Source organism: Lampetra fluviatilis, chromosome 36 (assembly GCF_964198595.1).
Source record: "Lampetra fluviatilis chromosome 36, kcLamFluv1.1, whole genome shotgun sequence".
NCBI classification, from domain to species: domain Eukaryota; kingdom Metazoa; phylum Chordata; class Hyperoartia; order Petromyzontiformes; family Petromyzontidae; genus Lampetra; species Lampetra fluviatilis.
In genome coordinates, this window is record NC_136310.1 from 6,686,429 (window position 1) to 6,711,268 (window position 24,840).

The following is a 24,840-nucleotide window of genomic DNA, read 5'->3' on the forward strand; positions in this document are numbered from 1 at the left end:
AGGGGGGGGGAGACTGGTGGGGAGGGGGGGGAGACTGGTAGGGAGGGGGAGGGAGACTGGTGGGGAGGGGGAGAGACTGGTGGGGAGGGGGGGAGAGACTGGTGGGGAGGGTGGGGAGACCGGTGGGGAGGGGGGGGGAGACTGGTGGGGAGGGGGGGGGGAGACTGGTGGGGAGGGGGGGGGAGACTGGTGGGGAGGGGGGGGGGAGACTGGTGGGGAGGGGGGGGGAGACTGGTGGGGAGGGGGAGGGAGACTGGTGGGGAGGGGGAGAGACTGGTGGGGAGGGGGGGAGAGACCGGTGGGGAGGGGGGGAAAGACCGGTGGGGAGGGGGGGGGGAGACTGGTGGGGAGGGGAGACTGGTGGGGAGGGGGGGGGAGACTGGTGGGGAGGAGGGGAGACTGGTGGGGAGGGGGGGGGGGAGACTGGTGGGGAGGGGGGGGAGACTGGTGGGGAGGGGGGGGGGAGACTGGTGGGGAGGGGGGGGGAGACTGGTGGGGAGGGGGAGGGAGACTGGTGGGGAGGGGGGGGGGAGACTGGTGGGGAGGGGGAGAGACTGGTGGGGAGGGGGGGAGAGACTGGTGGGGAGGGTGGGGAGACCGGTGGGGAGGGGGGGGGAGACTGGTGGGGAGGGGGGGGGGAGACTGGTGGGGAGGGGGGGGGAGACTGGTGGGGAGGGGAGGGGAGACTGGTGGGGAGGGGGGGGAGACTGGTGGGGAGGGGGAGGGAGACTGGTGGGGAGGGGGAGAGACTGGTGGGGAGGGGGGGAGAGACTGGTGGGGAGGGGGGAAAGACCGGTGGGGAGGGGGGGGGAGACTGGTGGGGAGGGGAGACTGGTGGGGAGGGGGGGGGAGACGGGTGGGGAGGAGAGGAGACTGGTGGGGAGGGGGGGGGGGAGACTGGTGGGGAGGGGGGGGAGACTGGTGGGGAGGGGGGGGGGACTGGTGGGGAGGGGGGGGGAGACTGGTGGGGAGGGGGGGGGAGACTGGTGGGGAGGGGGGGGAGACGGGTGGGGAGGGGGGGGGGGGAAGACTGGTGGGGAGGGGGGGGGGGGAAGACTGGCTGGGAGGGGGGGGGGGAGACTGGTGGGGAGGGGGGGGAGACTGGTGGGGAGGGGGGGGGGGGAGACTGGTGGGGAGGAAGGGGAGACTGGTGGGGAGGGGGGGGGGACTGGTGGGGAGGGGGGGGAGACTGGCCGGGAGGGGGGGGAGACTGGCTGGGAGGGGGGGGGAGACTGGTGGGGAGGGGGGGGAGACTGGTGGGGAGGGGGAGGGAGACTGGTGGGGAGGGGGAGAGACTGGTGGGGAGGGGGGGAGAGACTGGTGGGGAGGGGGGGGGGGAGACTGGTGGGGAGGGGGGGGGAGACTGGTGGGGAGGGGGGGGAGACTGGTAGGGAGGGGGAGGGAGACTGGTGGGGAGGGGGAGAGACTGGTGGGGAGGGGGGGAGAGACTGGTGGGGAGGGGGGGAGAGACTGGTGGGGAGGGTGGGGAGACCGGTGGGGAGGGGGGGGAGACTGGTGGGGAGGGGGGGGGGAGACTGGTGGGGAGGGGGGGGGAGACTGGTGGGGAGGGGGGGGGAGACTGGTGGGGAGGGGGGGAAGACTGGTGGGGAGGGGGAGGGAGACTGGTGGGGAGGGGGAGAGACTGGTGGGGAGGGGGGGAGAGACCGGTGGGGAGGGGGGAAAGACCGGTGGGGAGGGGGGGGGGAGACTGGTGGGGAGGGGAGACTGGTGGGGAGGGGGGGGGAGACTGGTGGGGAGGAGGGGAGACTGGTGGGGAGGGGGGGGGGAGACTGGTGGGGAGGGGGGGAGACTGGTGGGGAGGGGGGGGGAGACTGGTGGGGAGGGGGGGGGAGACTGGTGGGGAGGGGGAGGGAGACTGGTGGGGAGGGGGGGGGGAGACTGGTGGGGAGGGGGAGAGACTGGTGGGGAGGGGGGGAGAGACTGGTGGGGAGGGTGGGGAGACCGGTGGGGAGGGGGGGGGGAGACTGGTGGGGAGGGGGGGGGGAGACTGGTGGGGAGGGGGGGGGAGACTGGTGGGGAGGGGAGGGGAGACTGGTGGGGAGGGGGGGGAGACTGGTGGGGAGGGGGAGGGAGACTGGTGGGGAGGGGGAGAGACTGGTGGGGAGGGGGGGAGAGACTGGTGGGGAGGGGGGAAAGACCGGTGGGGAGGGGGGGGGAGACTGGTGGGGAGGGGAGACTGGTGGGGAGGGGGGGGGAGACGGGTGGGGAGGAGGGGAGACTGGTGGGGAGGGGGGGGGGAGACTGGTGGGGAGGGGGGGAGACTGGTGGGGAGGGGGGGGGGGACTGGTGGGGAGGGGGGGGGAGACTGGTGGGGAGGGGGGGGGAGACTGGTGGGGAGGGGGGGGAGACTGGTGGGGAGGGGGGGGGGGGGAGACTGGTGGGGAGGGGGGGGGGGAAGACTGGCTGGGAGGGGGGGGGGGGAGACTGGTGGGGAGGGGGGGGAGACTGGTGGGGAGGGGGGGGGGGAGACTGGTGGGGAGGAAGGGGAGACTGGTGGGGAGGGGGGGGGGACTGGTGGGGAGGGGGGGGAGACTGGCCGGGAGGGGGGGGAGACTGGCTGGGAGGGGGGGGGAGACTGGTGGGGAGGGGGGGGAGACTGGTGGGGAGGGGGAGGGAGACTGGTGGGGAGGGGGAGAGACTGGTGGGGAGGGGGGGAGAGACTGGTGGGGAGGGTGGGGAGACTGGTGGGGAGGGGGGGGGAGACTGGTGGGGAGGGGGGGGGAGACTGGTGGGGAGGGGGGGGGAGACTGGTGGGGAGGGGGGGGAGACTGGTGGGGAGGGGGAGGGAGACTGGTGGGGAGGGGGGGGGAGACTGGTGGGGAGGGGGAGAGACTGGTGGGGAGGGGGGGAGAGACTGGTGGGGAGGGGGGAAAGACCGGTGGGGAGGGGGGGGGAGACTGGTGGGGAGGGGAGACTGGTGGGGAGGGGGGGGGAGACTGGTGGGGAGGAGGGGAGACTGGTGGGGAGGGGGGGGGAGACTGGTGGGGAGGGGGGGAGACTGGTGGGGAGGGGGGGGGGGACTGGTGGGGAGGGGGGGGGAGACTGGTGGGGAGGGGGGGAGACTGGTGGGGAGGGGGGGGGGACTGGTGGGGAGGGGGGGTGAGACTGGTGGGGAGGGGGGGGGAGACTGGTGGGGAGGGGGGGGGAGACTGGTGGGGAGGAGGGGAGACTGGTGGGGAGGGGGGGGGAGACTGGTGGGGAGGGGGGGAGACTGGTGGGGAGGGGGGGGGGACTGGTGGGGAGGGGGGGGGAGACTGGTGGGGAGGGGGGGGGAGACTGGTGGGGAGGGGGGGGGGAGACTGGTGGAGAGGGGGGGAGACTGGTGGGGAGGGGGGGGGGGGACTGGTGGGGAGGGGGGGGAAAACTGGCTGGGAGGGGGGGGGAGACTGGTGGGGAGGGGGGGGAGACTGGTGGGGATGGGGGGGGGGAGACTGGTGGGGAGGAAGGGGAGACTGGTGGGGAGGGGGGGGGGACTGGTGGGGAGGGGGGGGAGACTGGCCGGGAGGGGGGGGAGACTGGCTGGGAGGAGGGGGAGACTGGTGGGGAGGGGAGGGGGGAGACTGGCCGGGAGGGGGGGGGGGGAGACTGGCTGGGAGGAGGGGGAGACTGGTGGGGAGGGGGGGGAGACTGGCCGGGAGGGGGGGGAGACTGGTGGGGAGGGGAGGGGGGAGACTGGCCGGGAGGGGGGGGAGACTGGCTGGGTGGAATGGGATAACGGTGAGGAGGGAGGGGACATACCCGGCTGCGCTCCACCTCCTTGGTCGTCATGACGATGACACGCGAGTTCTCCTGGTACACCATCCTCCAGAAGTCCACGATGGTGTTCTGTAGGCAGCCCTGCGTTGCTATGTACCGTTTCGGCGCTTTGCTGCCCACTCGCCCATTGTCGATGTCTGCCTGCTTACACAAAGACAATGATCCCCCGTGTAGCCTTAACAGACTGTAGGGACAAGTAATGTTAGCGAGTGCCTATTAAGGCCAGAAAGACACGCGAGGGGGTGGCTGGCCAGCACCACGCCCGACCGTCTTTGTCTCCCTATTGGCGATTTTTACACACCACGCCAGGTACTCATTTGAGGCCGAGTCGACGGCTTCAGATAATCGTCACTGGTGTTGGCCATCATCGGGAATCAAACTCGGGTCGCCGAGTTCATAGCACAGCGCGCGCGCTGCACTACCGCTCCCCGCAAACGCAGACACACACGTACACTCGTGAGCACATACCCACGCACGGGTATGCGTGCGCTGACACAAGACAAAGATACCACGTGGCCCCCACACGGGCTGTTGTTGGCGAGCTCCTACGAAGGTTGACGCTGCGCACAAAAGGGGGTGGTGGGGGTGTCGCGATTGTCTCCTCAGTGCTCATAATTACATATCGCCTTAGGGACTCATTTAAGGTGGATTGGACCTAGAGGAGGCACCACGACAGGTCCAGAGACTCACCGCTTATATTAGTCCTGGCCATAAATTTAATGTTTTTGGGGGATTTGTTTGCCTTCCTTGCAGCTTGGACTGCTATCGTGTCTTTATATTGTTTGTTGTTCCATCGTTCTGAACCGCCCCTACTGGACATCTGTGAACGAGAGTTTTAAAGCTCATCGGAGGATTCCTCCAGCAAAATTAAATACTCCGATTCTGAACTCAAGGACTACGGTATTTAACAAAGATCTTCGCGATCGGAACGACATGCCCAAAACTCCAACATCCATCCAAATGAAAAAAAAGGTCATCCCACAAATGAGAATTCTAATAGCGCGGGAATACACGTGGGGGCAGGCTGGCCGACGTGCCTGTGCCGCGTGGTTTGTGTTATTTATAGAGACTTGTTTTTGCTGGACCTTTTCCCGGGAGACTCACTGTGATCACGTTGGCGTTGATGTAGTCGGAGCCAGGAATGGACTGATCACCATCCTTCAGAATCACCCTGTTGTGATCGACTGAAAAACAACACGGCAACGACAACAATGACGAGACACTCCGTGGCACCCACCTAAAAAAAAAAACACTCGTTGCGTGGCAGAGGCAGGTTGCTAAATGTTAAGAATATTGCAGTCCAGTGGATGGCGATGAGATTTAAAAACCTACAATGCCCTTTGAACCTATGTTGCAATTAACCCGTTCCCAATTCCAATGATGTACATGTCCGTCGTAAGTTTTTCTTCCGATTCCGTTCCGATGATGTACGTGTACGTCATGGGAAAAGATCGTACATCATCGGAACGGAATCAGAAGAAAAAATGAAATAACTTTATCGGTACCGAGGCTCCCACGAGGCCATGCCGGAGAGCGTGTGGCACAGTTTGGCTCCAGCTATCGTAGAGTGTGGTCGTGTCCCGACAGTTCTCTGCCGTGAGTACAATGTCTTCAAAAAAACAACGGTGCCATGCCTCTCTAGATACAATTAACGCGTTCCGGGATTCAGCGATGAACTGGACCCACTCTGCATTTTGCAGACATCTCGTCATGGGAAAGGGTTAATTGAATATTGCTGTTTTAGGACGAGGGCATTCAGGGCTACATAGTGGGCCAGTAAAATGCTTGAGCAATAACCAATGTTGTACCGGATGTCTACACTTCCACATGTCTGCTTCCAGCCTTCTCCAAATCTCACACTGACCAACATGGTGAAGTATGGTCAAATAACCCCCACAACCTGCACAGGAGTGGATTATACAAAAGGGCCGTGCGTAGCAGTTACTAGCATTTTGCGTGATTTTACATTGTTTTATTTTGAGTTGGAGGTGGCAAAATTTTCCACTATTGATAACCAGAAAATTACACGTGGGCTACACTTCCTATTACAAATTAGCAGCACACGCAATGATATTTGCTACCATGGGTAAACATTACCCCCATGATAGAACACATTCCATATTACTGTTTCGCGACTTACAAAAAAAACGATATTTCCTACAACGGATAAGCACACACCAAGGAGAACAGAGTGCACAGAATTACCGCAGCATACGTTGTAAAAGATTGCTTATCTAAACCTTCAGATTAAACAGATTGCATTCATGCCCAACATGTTGTCATCTCGGTCACACATGCCGTGTTAGCTTATGAGATAGCACTATTGGTGTCGACAGAATGATGGAATAACATTGACAGGTTGGTCTATGTCTATGTTAACAGATGGAAATTGAAAGATTTACAGACAGATGGAGATACGGACTGGTAGCCCGATGGACAAGCATAAATCCATACAATTAACATACCTACAGATGTAAATACATATTTACACAAATACATACACTCAATTACAGAATGGCAGATGGATAGAGAAGACAAATAAAACAACAGACATGTGTCCTCACCCAGCCCAGGATAAAATTGACAAGTTCTAATACTACAAGGCTCCTCACTTTATTAAAGAAAACCAGAGGAACATTCACAATCAACTGGTATTAGTTGTTGACTTGACAAATGCACGGGTTGCTAATGGGTGGAGCTGCATCAGTGGTTCACGCACAAAGCCATGCACCCGGAAAACCTGAGTTTCATTCCTGGCTACGGCTACCTCGGGTGTCGAGCGACATCTGAACGGGTTCCTGGGTTACCCCCCCACCCCATTCGCAAACTCGCACTGAGTAGCGCGGTGTAGTACGGTCAAACAAAGGCCAAGACAAACACAACTCGGCGGCGGTGGGGGGGAGAGTTTCCCTTCCATCCAGCAGTGGATGGACAAAAAACTGGAGGTTTACACAGCATCGGCGCGGTGTCGCGAGCCACCCTTTTGCCCAGCGAAGGAGTCTCACTCCCAAGAAAAACACGACTTTCCATAAAAACACAACAGCAAGACTGGGCATGAGTGGAGATCTAGTGACCTCAGCGCCATTTCCCCATGCTGCGTTATCAGCATTTCACCGCACCAGTTCACTGCTTTATCCTGTGTGTGTGTTTGTGTATATATTTACGTGGGAGTGATAGTGTAGCGGTTAGCTATGCTGTGCTACGAACCAGGCAACCCGAGTTCGATTCCCGCTCACGGCCAACACAAGTGACGATTATCTGAACCGGTCATGGGCCTCCGCTAGGTCGCCTCAGCCCAAATGAGTACATGGTGTGGTGTGTAAACATCGCAACTGGGGAGACAAAGGCAGTCGGGCATGGTGCTGGCCACCCACCCCCTCGTGTACCGTTCTAGCCTTCATAGGTGCTCGCTAACAGCACTTGTCCCAACAATCTGTTATGGCTATACTGGGTGTCTTTGTCTTTTCGGTATATGTATATATATATAAAATTAAACCAATGCTAAGTGGCACATGACTTGTGTTTGCCAGCGATGCCACGAATGACTTCACTCGCCCGAGACAAAATTACCCCGCATTCACCAAGTCTCAGAAATACGCGAAGCAGGGTTTCGCCTGATTAGTCCTTTGGACGGGAAGACCACCAGGGCTTGCAAGGTGTCGTAGGGTAGGGATGCTAAGTGGCCAGGAGATAGCAGTGTCGGATGTAAAACACTCATGTGCATGGGTATTCTCTGGGCTCTCCGGTTGACCTCCTAACTCCACAAACAATACGGCATAAGCAAAGCAAGGACATGTAACAGCTCGGGCTAATGTGCAACTGTCTCAGCACTACAAGGCCCTCTGTGCGTACAGGGTGTGGAGGGGTCTTGGAGACAGAGGGTTACACAGGCACATCGGACAAAAACTGACAAGTGTGGAGAGGTGCCTGGTGAGAATTTCAGAAAATCTAACTCGTGACTCGGTAACACAAAATAGAGCCTTCATATTGGCTGTAAAAAAAAAAGTGCGCTTGGGTTAGTGAGAGTGATACCAGTGGGCATATAAGTTTAAAACGGGGATCTTGACTGTGTAGACGGGCAGCCAATATCAAACTTCAAAAGATTAGTGGCCAGGAGAGGGGGGGGGGAGGTCTTTCTGTGGGCCAACATCATGTGACTGCGACGAGTCATCAACACCGAGCTCCTGGGCTTCAATCGCAGGCTTCAGCCCCCTGTGAATCAACCGGGTTCTCAAGTGCAGCGAGTGAGTTGATGTGAAATATCCGACGACTGAAAAAAAAACGCCCCATTAAATATGTTCCAACGTACTTTGGCGCATTTCTTTCCGAGGATTAAAACATTCAGTTTGATTACCGAGTGAAAAAAATAACATCATTTGCAGAGGATATAAAATACGTACAGATAATTTCACGAGCTATGAAGAAGGGCGATTGCATACCTGTCAACCCATACGGTTTACCCCGTATTCTTGTGCAGGGAAATTGAGTTTTCAGGTCCATATTAGCGTACAGTCGTTTCAATACAGGCGACAAAAATAAATGTTTTGTCTATTTGTTTGTGTTCCTCCCTTGTGATGAGACTTTGCAGGATGAATACTGAGATTTATAAGGGCACGGGGTGACCAATAAGATCTGAATTGGTCTGTAATATGGTAGGGCACTGAGAAGGGGGTTCCAGCTGTGCGATTGCCCGAAACGTCACCTATTATATATTTTTTTCCTTTTAAGGCCACAGTGTTATTGATGAATGCGTAGATTATATATATATATAAACAAGACGTACCTCATAAGAGTGTGGCCAGAGACAAAAATACAAAAACAATATAGTCCTGAATCGATTGGCAACCGCCAATCGTGACACTCCATCAACTCGCAATCGATGGAGCCGGCGATATTTGCAAAGTGCGCCAAGGGTGAACTTTGTCCCGAGTGCACGGATGTGCAGAGACGGCACCCCCGCGGATCTCAGTCACGGGGAAGACCTGCAGATTTGCTGCTGCTGACGACATTACTTGCCGCTGGAGGAATTGCCACCAGCATTGACGCAGCGACAAACGTGTGCCAACGCGACGCAAATCAAGCTGATTGCTCAGCAGCTCGAGCGTGCCTCTGGGACGCGGTGGACACGAGAGAGGGTTGGGAGCAGCGGGCGGGGGGGGGCATTCCGCCCTGGGCTCGCTAAAGCCCACGCTTACACGGCAGGATGTTCTTGTAGCGGTTCTTGGCTTTGCTCTCCGGCCTCTGCCCCTCTTTGCGGCTGTAGAGAAGTTTGCATTCCTGCTGCTGCAGAGCCTGGGGGAGAGGGGGGCGGCAAAGACAAGCGACGATAAGGAGACCTCACGTTGGTTTGCACTGGTGTGGCGTGATGAGCATGAACTCTGGTGCAAGGGTTGAAATGGGGCACCCAGTCTAGTTGCTGTTGCGACGGAGTTTTGTTGTCGTTTACACCTTTTGTTTTCATGGCATTCCTTGTTCCGTTTATTCCAAAAAATGTCCTTAGGGTTTTCATTTACTCAAGAATTGTTATAAATAGGACGGATCCCTTAAATATACAATTATTGTACGGCACTGCGAGATGCAATTGGCATGAATGATGCCGTATAAAATGAAATGATCATCATTAACTGGTACAATTTTCACCCTTTATTTGTAGCACAACACCTGGGCCCCCTCCAGTTTAGTTGCACCACCTGTACGCGCTCAAGAGATATGCCACAGAGCTCGCCGTTGGCATGGTCAGATGACAGGCTGTCTAGATACTAAGAGCGTTTTTTCCCTCCGCATTTAGAAACGTGCGTTCAGAGTAATTGGCTGCTGTAAATTTCCCTGTAACAAGTCACTTTGTTGGGTTATCATATGTGGCAAGGTTGCTTCTAAAAAAGAACTATATAGCTCAGTGGGCCTTACCTGATAAAATAAAAATAGTTTTTCATTGTTTAGTTTATATAACAATCCGTTATCAATCCACTGCTGGATAAAGGCCTCCACAACCCTTTGCGGGTCTTGTGGGATTGCTGGTCAGTGTGGATTGGTGAAGGTATGTAGCACACACCCGAGCGCACAGAAGTACAGTACAACAATTAATTTTTTTACACTGCTCTCTGCTGCCAACAGCGTAGTAACCCCACTTAGGAGGCCTCACAATCCGAAATCACACCACATTGTGAATTACAATTTTGGAAGACCAAAAGACAAATTGTGAATGAATGCGAGCACTATGTCTTAATATCGGGAACGCCCTTACAGCTCCCCATGGGAAACACGGAGTGTGACCGGCGGATATCAATCGCACGCTAATTCACAGCGGTTTAGTTTGATTCGTCGCTCATTAATGATTCACGACGGAGAAGAGCTCCCTTCTCTCGCGGGGGATGGAGGGTGGTGGAATAAACATCGGTGGTGGGTGGCTATAGCCAAGGGTTCTCAGTGCCCTCCATTGTCTGTCTTGTCTCTTTAAAAGCCGTGTGCTCTTTAAGAGACGGGAACGACTGGAGCGGGTGCCGAACCGTTCCGTACGCGACCGACGGCGAGGCGCTCTACCCCGACCACCCCACACCCGTGCCAAGGATTCCACGGTGCAGCCAACGCACGGGCCAGAACTAATAAAAGGCAGCTGATGGCAGCATGTGATGCCTTCGCTGCCCTCCCATGCCCCCATTGTTTGCCTCAACACGAAGTGGCATTCATCGTTGTCGGCCATTATAAATCCACTGCTCGATTGGGGGGGTCTCTCCCCAAGGCATCGCAATCTTTTACGGTCTCACGGCAGAACAATCCATCGAGCGTCTGCACACTAGCCGAATTCATCGTTCCGTCTCTGCGGTAGATGTCCTGTCAGGCGTGTTCGTTCCTGCAGCTGCCACTTCATCGTTATTCCCGACCACCGGGCCACCAACCCTTCTAGCGACACATCCCGCCATAGATCACTTACTTTTCTTAACACCTTTCACCTCAATATGTCGTCTAATTAATGTGTTACTCTCTATCTCTCTCTACGGCATTCCAAGCGTGCGTCTAGCCGTGCTTCTCTCTGTACTTTTTGGCAGCCGCAGTTGCCTCTGTGTAGCCAGGTAAGCACATGTCGGGGACAACGAGTGAGTCACATGCTGTTGCTGCTTATCGCTGAAAAGCGGTGGGAAACCTGCTTAAATGGGCAGGAAATTGTGGGGAAGAGAGAAAAAAAATCCGTCGTTTCCCCACCCCCCCCCCCCCAGTTACTGATTGGAATAAACTGCCTTTCATTCAACGGGTGAATTGGATCGTGACTCATTGCAAAGGAGGAAAGGAGCAAACACAAAGGCCCACAGAAAACAGGTGCAACATTAGAGAGCAGCACACAAAACGTGGAAGCCAGGAAGGAATATGAAAACAAAAACAAGTGAGGACGTGCAAAAACTAACTGTGCAAACTAACGTAGAAGAAATCCAAGTTTCATCCCAACTGTTCAATTCGAGATGTTGAATTTAAAACCAAAAGTAGACACGAGAAGCATTCAATGATGCCACTTAAGTAAAAAGCATTTAATTAGTAAATAACAAACCTAAATACCGTTTTTCTGATTGGCAAACATCACCAGTAGAAACTTCCTGAGCAAATATTCAAGGTTCGGCGAGGCTATCCAGGAAAAGTTGGAAAGTCAACGCTTTCCAACGGAGTTAAAAGAATTTAACGACTGGACATCTGTGAAAAAGAACGTTATAGCTCATGGGATTCCTCCAGAATAAATAATTATTCTGATCCATGGGTTTGCTCTGTCCATCGGAGATGGGGGGTACAAAAACTGCCACAGGGATCATCCAATATGAACCAAACTGCAGTATATAGTTATGTTGCTTTTCGAGATTAACCATTTAAAAAAACAGCCAAATTCGCTCAAGTTTTGTCCAAAACTTGGGAGACACGAACCAAATCTAACACGCACAGTTTTTTCCCCAAATTATTATTTAATAAAAGCTACCTCATATTCTAGGGTCTTTCGGTAAAGTGACGTAGAAAGGTTCAAAGAAAATAACAAAAAAATTACCAAAAACTACGACGTTTCAATCGCAACACAAGCGTTTGTTTTTTTTCCTGATGACGACCGCTTATGTTGCGATCGAAACGTCGTAGTTTTTTGTAATCTTTTGTTATTTTCTTTGAACCTATCATCGTGACTTTACCGAAAGACCCAAGAATATTAATTCCTGCAGTCACGAAAGCTTTAAGTCAAAAACTACCTCGTTGTACGTTTGCCTATGCCCCCCACCCCCCACCCATCGTTGACTGCTGCAAACTCCCACGGGGTCGCTGTCGGTAAAGCTTGAGAGCACCCTCGCGATCCGGCGACTGCCAGCCTGGGCTTGCGGTGCTGTACTTATCGCCGATCTTATCCACTCTTCCCGCAGGCGCCCGGGGACTACGCGTGCATTGGTGGAGGGGTGACCGACGGGGAAAAAGCGCACGCAAACGCTCGGCTCCCTCTCTCTCTCTACCCGGCTACTGCTGAGACAGCTCGATGGCTAGCCGCCCACACTCAGGGCTTGTTGTTGTTGTTGTCGTCGTCCGATTAACGCGGTTGGCTACGTACGGTGCGAAAGACGTGCAGTGTACCAAACGTACATACGTTGCTGTTTCCATATTGTAAAGGCACAAGTCAATTTTGCCTTTTACAATAGCAGGTTGAAGGAGCTTGTCGGTCACCCTGTTTGTCGCCGTCAAACGTGGCGGCTGTGTGCACGCGAAAGGCTCCTTTGTCAATTCACTCCTGGACGAGGGCTTCCCCGAGCCGTGAAGTTTCGCAGAGATTATTTTATCGTACTTCATGACACGTTGGCCGGCAGAGACGAGCACATAGACGAGTGTTCTTCACTAATTTTTAGAGGGGTGGGGGGGGCACTTTTGGCGATAAGACATCATAAGTGTGTGAGGGCTGCCACACATTTGAAACCATTGGGGTTTGACAGTACGATGATGGAGGGGTGTTTTCACATTTGTGTATTGTTGGCGGCCGCACGTCATCAGGGGCCACACTCAAAGCCACGTGGGGCCACCATAAGACATTGTACAGTTAGAATGATGGATTTTCCTACTGAAAAATTAAACACCCAACCCCCGCCCCCCCATGCCAGTCCACAACAATCTGGTCACCCATTGAAGCAATATCCAGGCACAAATCTTTGCTTAGCTTGCCGGGATCTGATGAGATTGGGTGCAGTCCAGGCGATTTTGAGCCTCTTCATATTTTGGCCAAAAAATACAAATGGTACAGGAATGTATGTATATTGAACTTCTTTTTGCACCGTAGCCAACCGTGTTAATCAAAGGTGCAGAGGAAGGACAAACTAAACATAAAAAGCAGTTAGAAAAAAACGAGTTTTCAATCTAGACTTAAAAGTGCAAAGGCTCCAGTGGCTTCCTAATAACAGAAAGGAAGAGCGTTCCAGACGGCCGCAGAAGCGCATCCGAAAGCGCGCGATGCAGTGACCATCTTTGTCCGATGGTTAGCCAAAAGCGGCTGCGAGGATGACCGGAGTTCGTGTGATAATGTATACTCCTTGACGAGATCAGCAAGGTATCATAACACGGCACGGGGGTTTTCCCACGGACTGCGGACTCTCACCTCAAATTCTTCCCAGAAGCCCTGCTTTGACTTGTCCATGCTGTCAGCGGTCTTGCTCAGCTCCTTCACACGGTGCTCGATACTCGAAGCGCTAATTCGAGTGGCGTTGAACGGCTGCCTCGGCGCAGAGGGTGAGAAATATACCATCGGAATAATCGTCATCCAAGTACGGCAAGTCCTCGTTTAACGCACCAGGTAGATGCATCTTTGAAAAGTGCCACACAAAGCAAAAAACGCATTCAGCAGAAACGATTTCCCCATAGATAATGTAAAGTTTGGTGAGATACAATGTGCACACACCACACTAAGACCAGTCTGTCTATTACCCAGTGATCTCATCAGAGCCCGATTTATAAGTTTATAGTCAGACACTACATTTGCCGCACCTCCGAATAGCACGGTTGGCTATGTACAGTGTGAAAGAAGTTCAACATACAGATATATATACAGACACCGGTCTATGAGGCTATAATCTACATACCCCAAAGACCAGTTTGTTCACTGCCCAGAGATCTCAACATACACTGGTTAACTAACTCCTGATTATATTTATTTTATGAAATAAGGCCCACACAGAGCTGTATAGCTCTTTTTCAGGACTGACCTCGCCACAAATGATAGCTCAACGAAGTGGCTTGTCATGTGGAAATTTATAGCAGGCAAATACTCAACACGATTGTTTCTAAATGTGGAGGGAAAAACTGGAGGAGCCGGAGAAAAATCCACGCGACCACAGGGAGCGAGACACGCAAACTCCAAACATACGGCCATCATCACGGTCGGAATTGAACCCACGACCTCATGCATACCAGGGGAGGTCTATTTACCTATTATCTAAAGATCTTATATCAGAGACTGGGCCCATCAGCCTCCTGTATGAACAGAACTACATAACGTGGGATAGAGCAGGCCTTCCTGGCCTGGATGCGAGCCGCACGAGCACGGAGAGCGGGATGACGATTCTAGATTTGAAGCTTTCGTCACTGCAAGGATCCATACTCTTTGGTTTTTTCGGTAAAGTCACGTAGATTAAAAAAGGAAAACAAAAAATTTAATCACGACGTTTCGGAGGCAACACAAAGCTTCCGTCTTCAGGTGGAACCGTCACAGCAAAATCACTGTATCACAGTATCACAGTAATTTTGCTGTAACGGTTACACCTGAAGATGGAAGCTTGTGTTGCCCCCGAAACGTCGTGATTTAATTGATTTGTTTTTCTTTTTTTAACCAGCGGGATGACGCTTCGGCACCGACCTGCTTGAGGTGCACCACCGTCCCAGAGGTCTCCACCATGGGGTTCTTCTTGTAATGCTCCACCAGGTCGGTGAGGGAGTCGAACTTGTCACCACCACCCACGTCATACTTGCCGTCCTAAGCGTAGGGGGGGGCGGAGAAAAGGTCAAGATAGAGGTTAGGTGACAGATTTACTTAGGAAAGCAATGCATAAATAGAGGACGGTTTTGTATTGGCGAAATTTCATTTTATTACTCTTGTTATTATTTTGCTTGTTTAACCAGGAGGGCCTCACTGAGTCTCAATACATCTTTTAGGAGGGCCCTGCCAAGTTGTTATATGCAATTTGAGTAATTTGTGATGTTTGGCCAAAATAAGTTATATTGAGTGCACCTCCGATTAGCACGGTTGGCTATGTATGGTGCGAAAGGAGTTCAACATACATACACATATATTGTTTTATTTAAGCCATGGGAGGAAACAGGAGTACAAGGAGGAAACTCCACGGAAAACATGTGGAGAGAACGGACAACTCCACACAGAAAGGCGCCAGTCGGGAATCGAACCCAGGCGCTTCTTGCTGTGAGACACGAGTGTTACTCCTGTGCCACCCGGCCACCCACCCTCAACGTTTCATCACTAATTTTCACGTGCTCACCAGAGCCACGTCGAGTCCTCTCCCCTCGGCTACAGCTCCTCCACACATTTCCGACGAAGCCTCCTTGTATCCTGTCCCATCAGGTACAGCTCCTCCACACACTCAGAGGCTGCTCCATTCCTGCTTGCCATCTGCCAACTGGCACCCCCCCCCCCAACTTTCCGTGACCGCCGCAACATTGTTTATCGCCGCGCCTCCGAATTCAGCAAGACGCCGTCCTCCGCCCACGTCGCACCTGGAATCGGATCATGATGTGCGTGATCTTGGGCCGGATCTCGTTGTTGTCGAGGCGGTCCTCGCTCGTGCGCACAGACAGCACAAAGTCTCCGGGCTTGCTTTGACTCTCGCGCACCAGGAAGCTGCCCGCACGCCCCTTCTCCGTCAGCAGCTTCTCGGCATCGCGCCCACTGATATGACCGTGGAACCAACTGCTCACGCGGAGTGCGAAGGTGAGGGGGGCAGCACGAAAATGGATGTGGCCACGGTTAGAATCAATCATCATCGTCGTCGTCGTTAGCATCTTCAGTATCATCAGCTGTTGTCTATGCGCTGTGGGATGAAGGCCTCTACAAATCTGTATCTTCTTATCATCGTCATCATCAGCTGCGGTAAATCCATTGCTTGATGAAGGCCTCCTCAAGCCCATCTCTAGCACCCTTACCCAAGCTTCACCATAACCCAATGTCCAGCTCGTCTCATCGTCATCGATGGTCTACGCACTTTCGGATGAAGGCCTCCTCACGCCATCGCCGCTACAATCTATTTCACTCGTGAAAATGTATCGATCTCATCGCACCATCTCCATGGTGATTGGGCCCCTCTCCTTTGGCTACCATTGCTTTGCCAGTCTCGTCTATTGGCCATCGTCCAATACAGCGATACAGGAGTTTAATGCATTAATGCATTGGCCGTCCATCTGTCTCTAACTGGGGGAGGGGACACAATGTAAATGTAGTTTTGTATAAAGTTGCGTCACTCTGGGGATTAACCCTATTCAAAACCGGCCACATTGATCAAAGGATTTGTCCATGCACTCCCCGGCAGAACCGCTATCCAAGCCCCATCGCGGTCTACCGACGTACCGCTTGGAGCGATCACTACCATTATGAACAAAGCAGGAAGAAAAACTAAAATAAAATAACTATCGGTACCGAGGTTTCCACTCGGCCATGCGGGAGGGCATGTGGTACAGTTTGGCGCCAGGTATAAGAGTGCGGTCGTATCGCTATACTTCTCTGCGGTGAGTACAATGTCTTTAAAATCAACGGCGCTGTGCATCTCTAAATAAAATTAATGCCGAGCCGCTTGCGCGCTCCAAGATTTAGCGGTGAATGGGACCCACCCTGCAACTTGCAGACGTCTCAGAACGGGAAAGGGTTAATCGCTCATGAATCACTCCCGAGGACAACCGGCATTTTTGGAGAGCATTACAGAAGCTATGCATAAGCATGGTTCTTCTTTGTTGTTATTGATCCAAGAGGGATGATGGCCATTGACCCTTACGACCTTCGGATGATAGAGCCACTCAGCTGGATTGCATTAAGGTAGAGAATAAATTCTATTACCTCTGGGCTAGCTGACTTCAACAAAAGCGAAGCCTCTTAAACCAATGCTACTGGGTATCAACATTTGACATTACGGTCAGGAGCCACATGCAAACTATTACGTTGTTCGTATACATAAGACATGCACCGAAATTCCAACGAGCGATATTTTACAAAGAATTGTAATATATATTACATCGGTAAAGTTACGGTGCACGGGCAAGAGCAAAATCAATTGGAAGCAAATAAACTTTACTGCCGTAGAATTCCGCAAAGCTCATTTTCAGTCGGACTGATTTACGGGTCAATATGAGCGGCAGTACGTTTTTACAGCGCGGCACTCGAGACGAACAGTGCAGGGAAGGAGCGGGCCAGGCCATGAAGCAAGCGCACACGAACAGAGCCCATGGGTTCTTGTGATGACCACATACGTTGCATGAAAATCGATTAAAAACGTTCTCAAGCGTAACAAGTTTTATTGTCTCGTCCCAGTCACCGATGACTGAACAAAAAAAAGCAGTTGTGTGAGATTCATTGGGATCAGCTCAGAATTTGTAAATGTATAAATACTGGTTGATAGGCATGCGTAGAGACTGCACGCCAAGGGAGGTGTGAATCGGCACCATCCAGTGTTGAAGAAGAGGTCTATAGAAGTTGACTCTATAAGTAGTCCTGTGGTATCACAAATTCTGAAGCCATCTCATGACATAACAATGCAAAGTTCTGTTGGGAAAAACGGCTGCAAGGAACGTTTCTTAACCCGACGACGTGAAATTACTCCAGCAAATTATAATTGGCGATAACATTTGGCAAACCTAAAGGAAAAAATTGTTTGGCCATACCCAGCTCTGAAATGATAAGCGTGAATGTGGGAGAACATTTAATAGGCAGTGTGTGTGTGTGTAACGATACACTTAATTATCATGGGCTTAATAAATAGCTACATGTACTCTTTGCATGTTTAATAACACTAATAATCTTTGTGTTTAGATGAAATAAATTCACGTCAAACGAGGACCTGCATCGTAAAGTGACGGTCATTGCCGGTAAGAAATTGATTCAAGTAAGCCTGACCCTGCTAATGAGATACTGAATCTCGAAACTGGTCCAGAGTTTGCTCGTCTTGAATCAATGCTGCCGAAATTATGCATTCACACAAAGCCGTGCAGTCGATGCGTTCTGCCAATTTATTTTTTTAATGTGGAGAGATGGATGCATGAAGGAGACATTTTATGCTCATGTATTTTGCATTATTATGGCTCTTAAATGCCTTGGCGGCTCAACGCGCCTTATATCCCATCCCATCTCAAACATTTGTAGGGGACCAAAGCAGATATGACATTCTACCCATGAGTAAATTAAGTCAACTACACATGTTCATACACATTTGGCAGGTCGTTAGAAACCAGCTCTACATTTTATGCACAGCAGAGATTATCTCGCTCTGTGTAGAGGAGTATTGTGAGTAACCATGAGGGGGCGAACAGAAGAAAGTGTGAGCGGGTTGACAGTCAAGGATGACGTAACGTCACGGGTGGTTTAAGAGGCACCTTCGGAAACAAAGGCGGGTCCGAGCTGGGGGGAGGAGCCACCCGAGGGGTTCTTAAGGGGGACCCCGTGACGGAGGCGGGGTCGTTGTGGGAAGACAGGTTAAGGATCGGCTGCAGGGAGTCTCTCCCTCCTCGTCGCGGAAGCGGTGTTGGCTGAACCCCCGCTCCGGGCAGACGAGTGGGAGAGCCAAGGGGAGAGCCGAGGATAGGGTCCCGAGAATTCAGTAAGGGTCGGCTCGGAGAGGGTTTCTCTCTTCTCGTCGCGGAAGCGGTGTTGGCTGAACTCCCGCTCCGGCAGACGAGTGAGAGAGGGCCCCAAAGGACAGCCGAGGGCAGGACCCAAATAGTATTCAGTGTCCGGGATAAAGGACCGAGAGAGAACGCACCTACACTGGTGTGAGCGTAGAGTGTCGAGTGTGACAGTGGTTTAATAAATGGCAACAGGCCTTCGAGTATTCCTCATTTCCGCATGGTTCTACTGCACATGTATGGATGAATTTGCCAAGACAAGTTCAAAACACATTTGGCACGTAGGTCTGCATTCAATAATGTACAAAAATTAATAGTTTCAGCCAGTGTAAATTACTTGGTGTCACCGGCTACCACATAGCTGCCTTCCAGGCTGTGTGTGGTTCCTCAAGCCTGCGAGTCGTTCTCGCTCTTTGAGAGCGAGTGAATACTGTGTGCGCGTTAAAAGTTTAAATTATTATAATTGTAAAGTTATACGAAAATGCCGTAATCAACAAACAATTGTTTTAACTTTCTGACCACCCCCCCTAACTGGACATCTGTGAAAAAAGCTTCAGAGCTCATCGGATTTCTCCAGGATAAATAAAGATTCTGATTCAGACATACCTATTGGATTACTATACAGCTTTGCTCTAAAATTCAGGGAATAAATTTCACCTTATAGTCTGGGCAACAGGCTAATTTTATATGTGTGTGTATATATATACACAATGAAAGCCTCGTCAAATTCCAAGGGGGAATAAAATATAAAAAAAACACTTTTTTTAAAAACACGCTTTAATGAAATGTACTGTCCGAGCTGCCCCTACCCCTGCCCCCTTCCACCATCGCCCCTCCCCTCCTTCCACATCCCCCGCCCCTCGGCGTGGCTCCCCCCAAGGCTTGCCGTGACGTCAGGGACCGTGGTGATTTACAGCGGGTACAATTAGAGCCGTAAAAAATATTGTTTAAAAATATTTATTTTTTATTTTCAATTATAGAATATAGTATTGTCTTCAGTATGACATACCTATACCAAGTTTGCAGTCGATACGACATTGGGAATACGGTTGAAATTGAGTTACAAGATTTTTGGATACGACAACACATACAGTAAGTTAAATAAAAGCGTGTAAAAAGTTTGAAAATATATGTTTTGGATTTCTTATGATAGAATATCGTGTTGTCATCAGTATGACATAGCTATACGAAGTTTCATCTTCTTGGTTCTTTCGGTAAAGTCACGTAGAAGAGAAATAATAAAATAATAAAAATAAAACATAATAAAATAATTCTCACGACGTTTCGGCCACAACGCAAGCAGCCGTCTTCAGGTGAAGAACAGGTCTGTCGGAAAGACAGCGTCTTCAGATGCCGAAACGTCGTGAGAATCATTTTATTGGTAAATTTGTATTATTTTATTATTTCCCTTCTACGTGACTTTACCGAAAGAACCAAGAAGAAGTTGAACATACATACAAACGAAACACGCTCAGGTCAATTACTCTCACGGTGTCTCTCGTAAAAGGGGTTTGGTTTCCCATGCAACCCTAAATGACTTGATTCATCGATTGGATGGACGCTGTGACCGAACAGATTTACGCACTCACTTTCCATGGCACGGTCGCTGCAGTTTGTGAACGCGTCCGTGTGGGAACCTTTTGAGCGCGATCCCCTCTTACTTTCATTCGGATGCTCCGCTTTACTTCCAAAGGCAAATCGCTCGCGAGAGATATGTGCGATGAAGAAGGACCATTGCCTGATATGTCGCCGATTTTATATTTATATATATTCTTCAAAGGCAGTGCTGTTAACAGTTGTGATGAAGGTTTATTTATTCTGCTTGTGCACCACTGCCAACACAATAGCATCAGCAAATCATTTGTTTCATTCAAGAGGTAGACCGGTAAAAAAAAAACATTCAAAAGCACGACCACCTTCTCAAAGAGAGCAAGTCAGTTTTTTTTTTCTCCTGAATAAACAGATGGTATGTATATGCTATTAGATTACTTAAGCACTCAACACAAATGAAATTAACAGAAAAGTAATTAAATGAAATAGAGTACGTGTCTTCGTAATAAGAGCTCCACTTGGAACGGACCACATCGGTTCATCGATCACAGGTGACTGACACTGATTGGGAATCTGAAATTACTTCATTCATTCTTTGCCCTTCCCTTCTCATGAAATCAGTGCTAATGGGGTCAGACAACCTTCGGAAACAGAAAGTACAAAAAGCCGACCTGACATGCCGTGGGTTGGCTCGGTAGGTTAACCTTGCACATATTGACCGATAACATTCCCATTTCATTATCGAACACGAGCGGTATTGAATGTTTTGAAGCGTCACGCTGTGCGGCGATGTTTAACGTTACGAAGTCAGGCATGCGAAATTGAATTTAAATATGTTTAATTGTTACGCTATACCGTTTTCAAAAATCACTCCCCGCCTTCCTCTTGCTTGCGTCCGTTTCATTATTTGGATGCTCGTGTGCCTTCAAAAATCTCCCGAGGTACACACACGCACACATCATCATCTGTTGCATTTCCCAACAGGAAGCGCTTCCATTTGAGATCCGAGCTCCCGTTAACAACCTGATGATGCTGGGTGTAGTCTCCAGTGAAACGTCGGTAACTGTTTATGAATGTTCTGAGATTCCTCTCCAACGACATCACCAGTGGCGCTGCTGAAGCAAGCAATATATCTGGCCACGTTCGGTTCACGTGACAATTTAATTCCTGGGCTGTGTCAGGTGGAGGAGGGTTTTACGACACATGCTTTTTACACGACCTAACCCATAAGCAAACAATTAATCTATCGACATTTTTTATTTGTTCCAAAAGCTTGTCGTCCGACTTTTCGTCAGTTCATATTTATCTTTGGGAACAAACTCTCCAAGCTTATTTTTTGTTCGTTCCTCAATAATTTCCCGCGCATTTTTCAAGCTGAATTCGACTACGGAAACCATTGCACACCTAGTTTATAACATTATAAAATTCTGACGAAAAATAAACGCATTCGCTTTCACAAGCAAACAATCGATGATTCACTTTCGACTCCAGCCAAGCTTATGCATGGTCCTGCGACACGGCATCAGGTGCGGCTCTTGCATATTAAAAAAAATATATATAAAAATCCATGCAGCTACAGCATCACAAAAAACGCAGGCGTGCAGGACAGGACTACTGCAGTTCATCGTGTAATTTCCCTTCAGGTTTTTACGGCTTATTTCGGTGGATTAATGACCCGGCGCAGCCATCAGCAAAAGACGGACAGTCTAATTCTGCTCTTTATTCCACCGTATATCATCGCCCGCCTGCGTTATAAACTGCACCGTGGGGGGGGGGGGGTACACAAGCCCGTGCCTTGCTAGGCACTCGCATGCATGCACGCAATGAACCCATCGCCCTCGCACGTCGAAGAGTGCTGAAGAAAACAACAAAAACCCCACACCCAATACCCAGCAGCTGTCCAACCCTTGATACGGATTCCAAACAGCAGAAACTCCTGCCACTGGGAATTAACCATGGGAATTCCTGCTTGCTCCCCCCCCCCCCCTGTGCTGTGATGCAGGGGTCGCGACCCCAGGGAGAGGGGCCGAGGGCCGATTGTCATGTCAGTCGGTCAATCACAACGTCAAACAGAAGAGGTCTGCAGGGAATTTCCGCAGCCCGACGCGTGCGGTCCCATGCTGTGAAGTGGACGTTAAAGACAACTGCAACCCTACTGCAGCTGTTGTCCGAAAAGCATTTCAGTTTTCATGTTTATTAATTACTCTGATGTAATAACAAGGCAGCTATGCGGACTGGCTCGGGATGTTTCACCCACCACCACCCCGGCTCCACACTCATTACTTTTATCGTTTATTGACAGGCCGCACTGTGAATACTATTGGTGTGTCGTAGCTTGGCTAACGCAGCTCATGGCAACACACAGATCAAAACACATGGGACAGGTGTATTTCTCCTTAGTTGTTTTAACATAACGAGACACAAACCAATGGACCTGTTCTTTCCTGCCCAGCGCATGCACGAGCTCTCCTCTTGCGAGTTTGGCTGCATGACCGTGTGTTCTCAACTGTCATACTGCACCTGGGAATCCTTTTATAGAATAAAAAAGATGTAACTAACATTTTGCATTTTATCCATCCACTTCTAAATTAGGGCTTCCTCACTCCTTTTGGTCATCGTTTTTTACCATACTTCACTACCCTGGACAGTGCAGGTTCGTTAAAAGGGTTTACAGGACTGGTAAGGATAATCGCTTGCGGCTGGTATTAGCCGTGGCCCAGAATCAAATGGAGGTCACTGGGTCCAAAGCATAATGCGCTAACCACTGCGCCACCGCTCCATCTCCGATTCTTTGAAAATACAACTAAACAATAACAGCTGGTGTTTGGCACCACACCTCGTAGAGTTTTTGGCTTTATAGCAAAAAGTGCATTACCAACACAAGAAACCAACAACCGGTAGCGTCTCTGTGGGAAAAAAAAACTACAATCGTGCCCGTGTCGACGCAACCCAGGAAAACAAATAGCTCTTATCGTGCAGATAAATCCCCCGGCAACACACGCAGGTTAAAAACGTCACATTGAATGTTCGCAAAAAGCAAGTGGGCTTGTGTAGGGCACGTCACTAGAAGGGATGACGTCCAGTAGTTGAGACTAAAAACAAAGTGGCAGGCCAAAGGCAGAAAAAATCCAGAGAGAGAGAGAATGTCCTCCGCACAGATGGAGCGATGAGATCGACTCGCGTGCAGGTGCTAGAAAGATCGTTACATTTTAGGAGCATGAGAGAGAGCGGCAGCATGGGGAGGCTTTCATTCAGGAGAGGATGGATCACGGCGAATGATGATGACGATGAAATTAAATAACTTGGATTATGTGTCCTGGAGTGTTGAAAATTGGTTAGACACTTCATGACTGCCGTTTCTCGCAGATGAATGAAATTTCCATCAAGATCATCAATAGCAACAAGAACTGGCTAATATGTTGTTTTGAGCCACCAACTACTTAAAATTATAACTCTTTATTGGGCGACCCAAAACCACCACTGTTGAGATACAGGTTGAAATCTGAATAGCCAACCATAATTTAATTTGGTTCTCAGGTATAGCGAGTTCGTGGCCTCAGCCTGGTCAACAATGACTGCGTAAAATTACCTTTACATTAAGTTTGGTTTTCACTTAATTTGGCTAAATTCCAGCTCTGACAATGAAAACAATATCGGTTAGACTGCCACGCGACTAACGCATCTCTACGCAAGCAGGGGCGTGAGAAAACGTGTCAACTCCTAATTTGTGGATATAAAAAAGGGTCACTTTAAGGGGAATCTCACAAACACTTTGTACACCCCCCTTCCACAGCGCCATCCTCTTAACAGATGTGGCGATACCCTGGTTTGGCAAGAGATGCGAACAGACGCTTAGTCTCATGACTGCAAAGTCGGCAGCAAGATCAGAATATAAAAATAACGTTTTGTCCCGCCACCCTCTCCCCCCTCCGTCTGCCCCGACTTCCGTCGGCATTGTGTGGGCCTCTGCCGTACCGCTCGGACGTGGGGTCGGCGCAGTTGAGCGGGAATCGCAGCTCGATGATGTCTCCGTTCTTCTCGCGCAGCTGGCCCTGGTAATCCGTGTAGTACTGCACGAGCTCGGCGAGTGTTGCGAACTTCTCACCGCCGTACAGGTCGTAGTAGTCGCCCGTGTTCTGGATCTTGATGTGTGTCACCTCGCCGTTCCGCCTGCAATCCGTCCGTCAAAGAGATGAGGATTTTTTTTCAGTTTACGCTTACTTGGTGCCCGAATGCGGCGGCAGTAGCGGCCCCGAGACGCTTTACGAATGCGCGAAAATACGAATCACATCGAGGAAAATACCGGGGGGGGGGAAGGAGAGGGGAAAGAAAAAAAAGGAAAGACGACAAATACAGCAATGGTAGATAAGAGACGAGCAATACAGAGACAAACAGCGGACTTGTGCACAAACAGTAGGGTAAGAGAGCCACCACCAACTACAACCCACCGCCATTATCTAAATACCTCACCCCTACCAGTACCATCACCCACTACCACCAGCCAAAACCCACCAAATGACCACTGCCTACCATCGCCAACCACCCAATCACCGCTACCATCCCATCACCACTACTACCCACCGCCACCAACCACAAACCACCCGCCCGCCATCCCAAAACCTCCCCCGACATATTATCACCCAGCACTCGCAACCGCAACCTCACACAGCTGCACTGCAG

The 24,840-nt window shown here is 51.3% G+C and overlaps 1 protein-coding gene across 5 annotated transcripts in view; it reads right to left on the reverse strand.

Annotated features, from left to right (window-relative positions):
* LOC144945069 (tyrosine-protein phosphatase non-receptor type 11-like) overlaps positions 1 to 24,840 on the reverse strand; it is an 83,906-nt gene that overhangs the window by 26,633 nt on the left and 32,433 nt on the right. For 2 of the 5 annotated variants that reach the window (XM_078873288.1, XM_078873289.1), the window contains exons 3-9: positions 24,136 to 24,330; positions 15,502 to 15,694; positions 14,630 to 14,746; positions 13,376 to 13,489; positions 8,973 to 9,069; positions 4,882 to 4,961; positions 3,760 to 3,918 (exon numbers count right to left, since the gene is read on the reverse strand). In XM_078873288.1, the coding sequence (XP_078729414.1) occupies positions 3,760 to 3,918; positions 4,882 to 4,961; positions 8,973 to 9,069; positions 13,376 to 13,489; positions 14,630 to 14,746; positions 15,502 to 15,694; positions 24,136 to 24,330 (955 nt within the window). Of the gene's footprint in view, positions 1 to 3,759; positions 3,922 to 4,881; positions 4,962 to 8,972; positions 9,070 to 13,375; positions 13,490 to 14,629; positions 14,747 to 15,501; positions 15,695 to 24,135; positions 24,331 to 24,840 lie in introns of all 5 variants that reach the window. The other 3 variants (XM_078873287.1, XM_078873286.1, XM_078873290.1) reach the window with 2 other exon arrangements.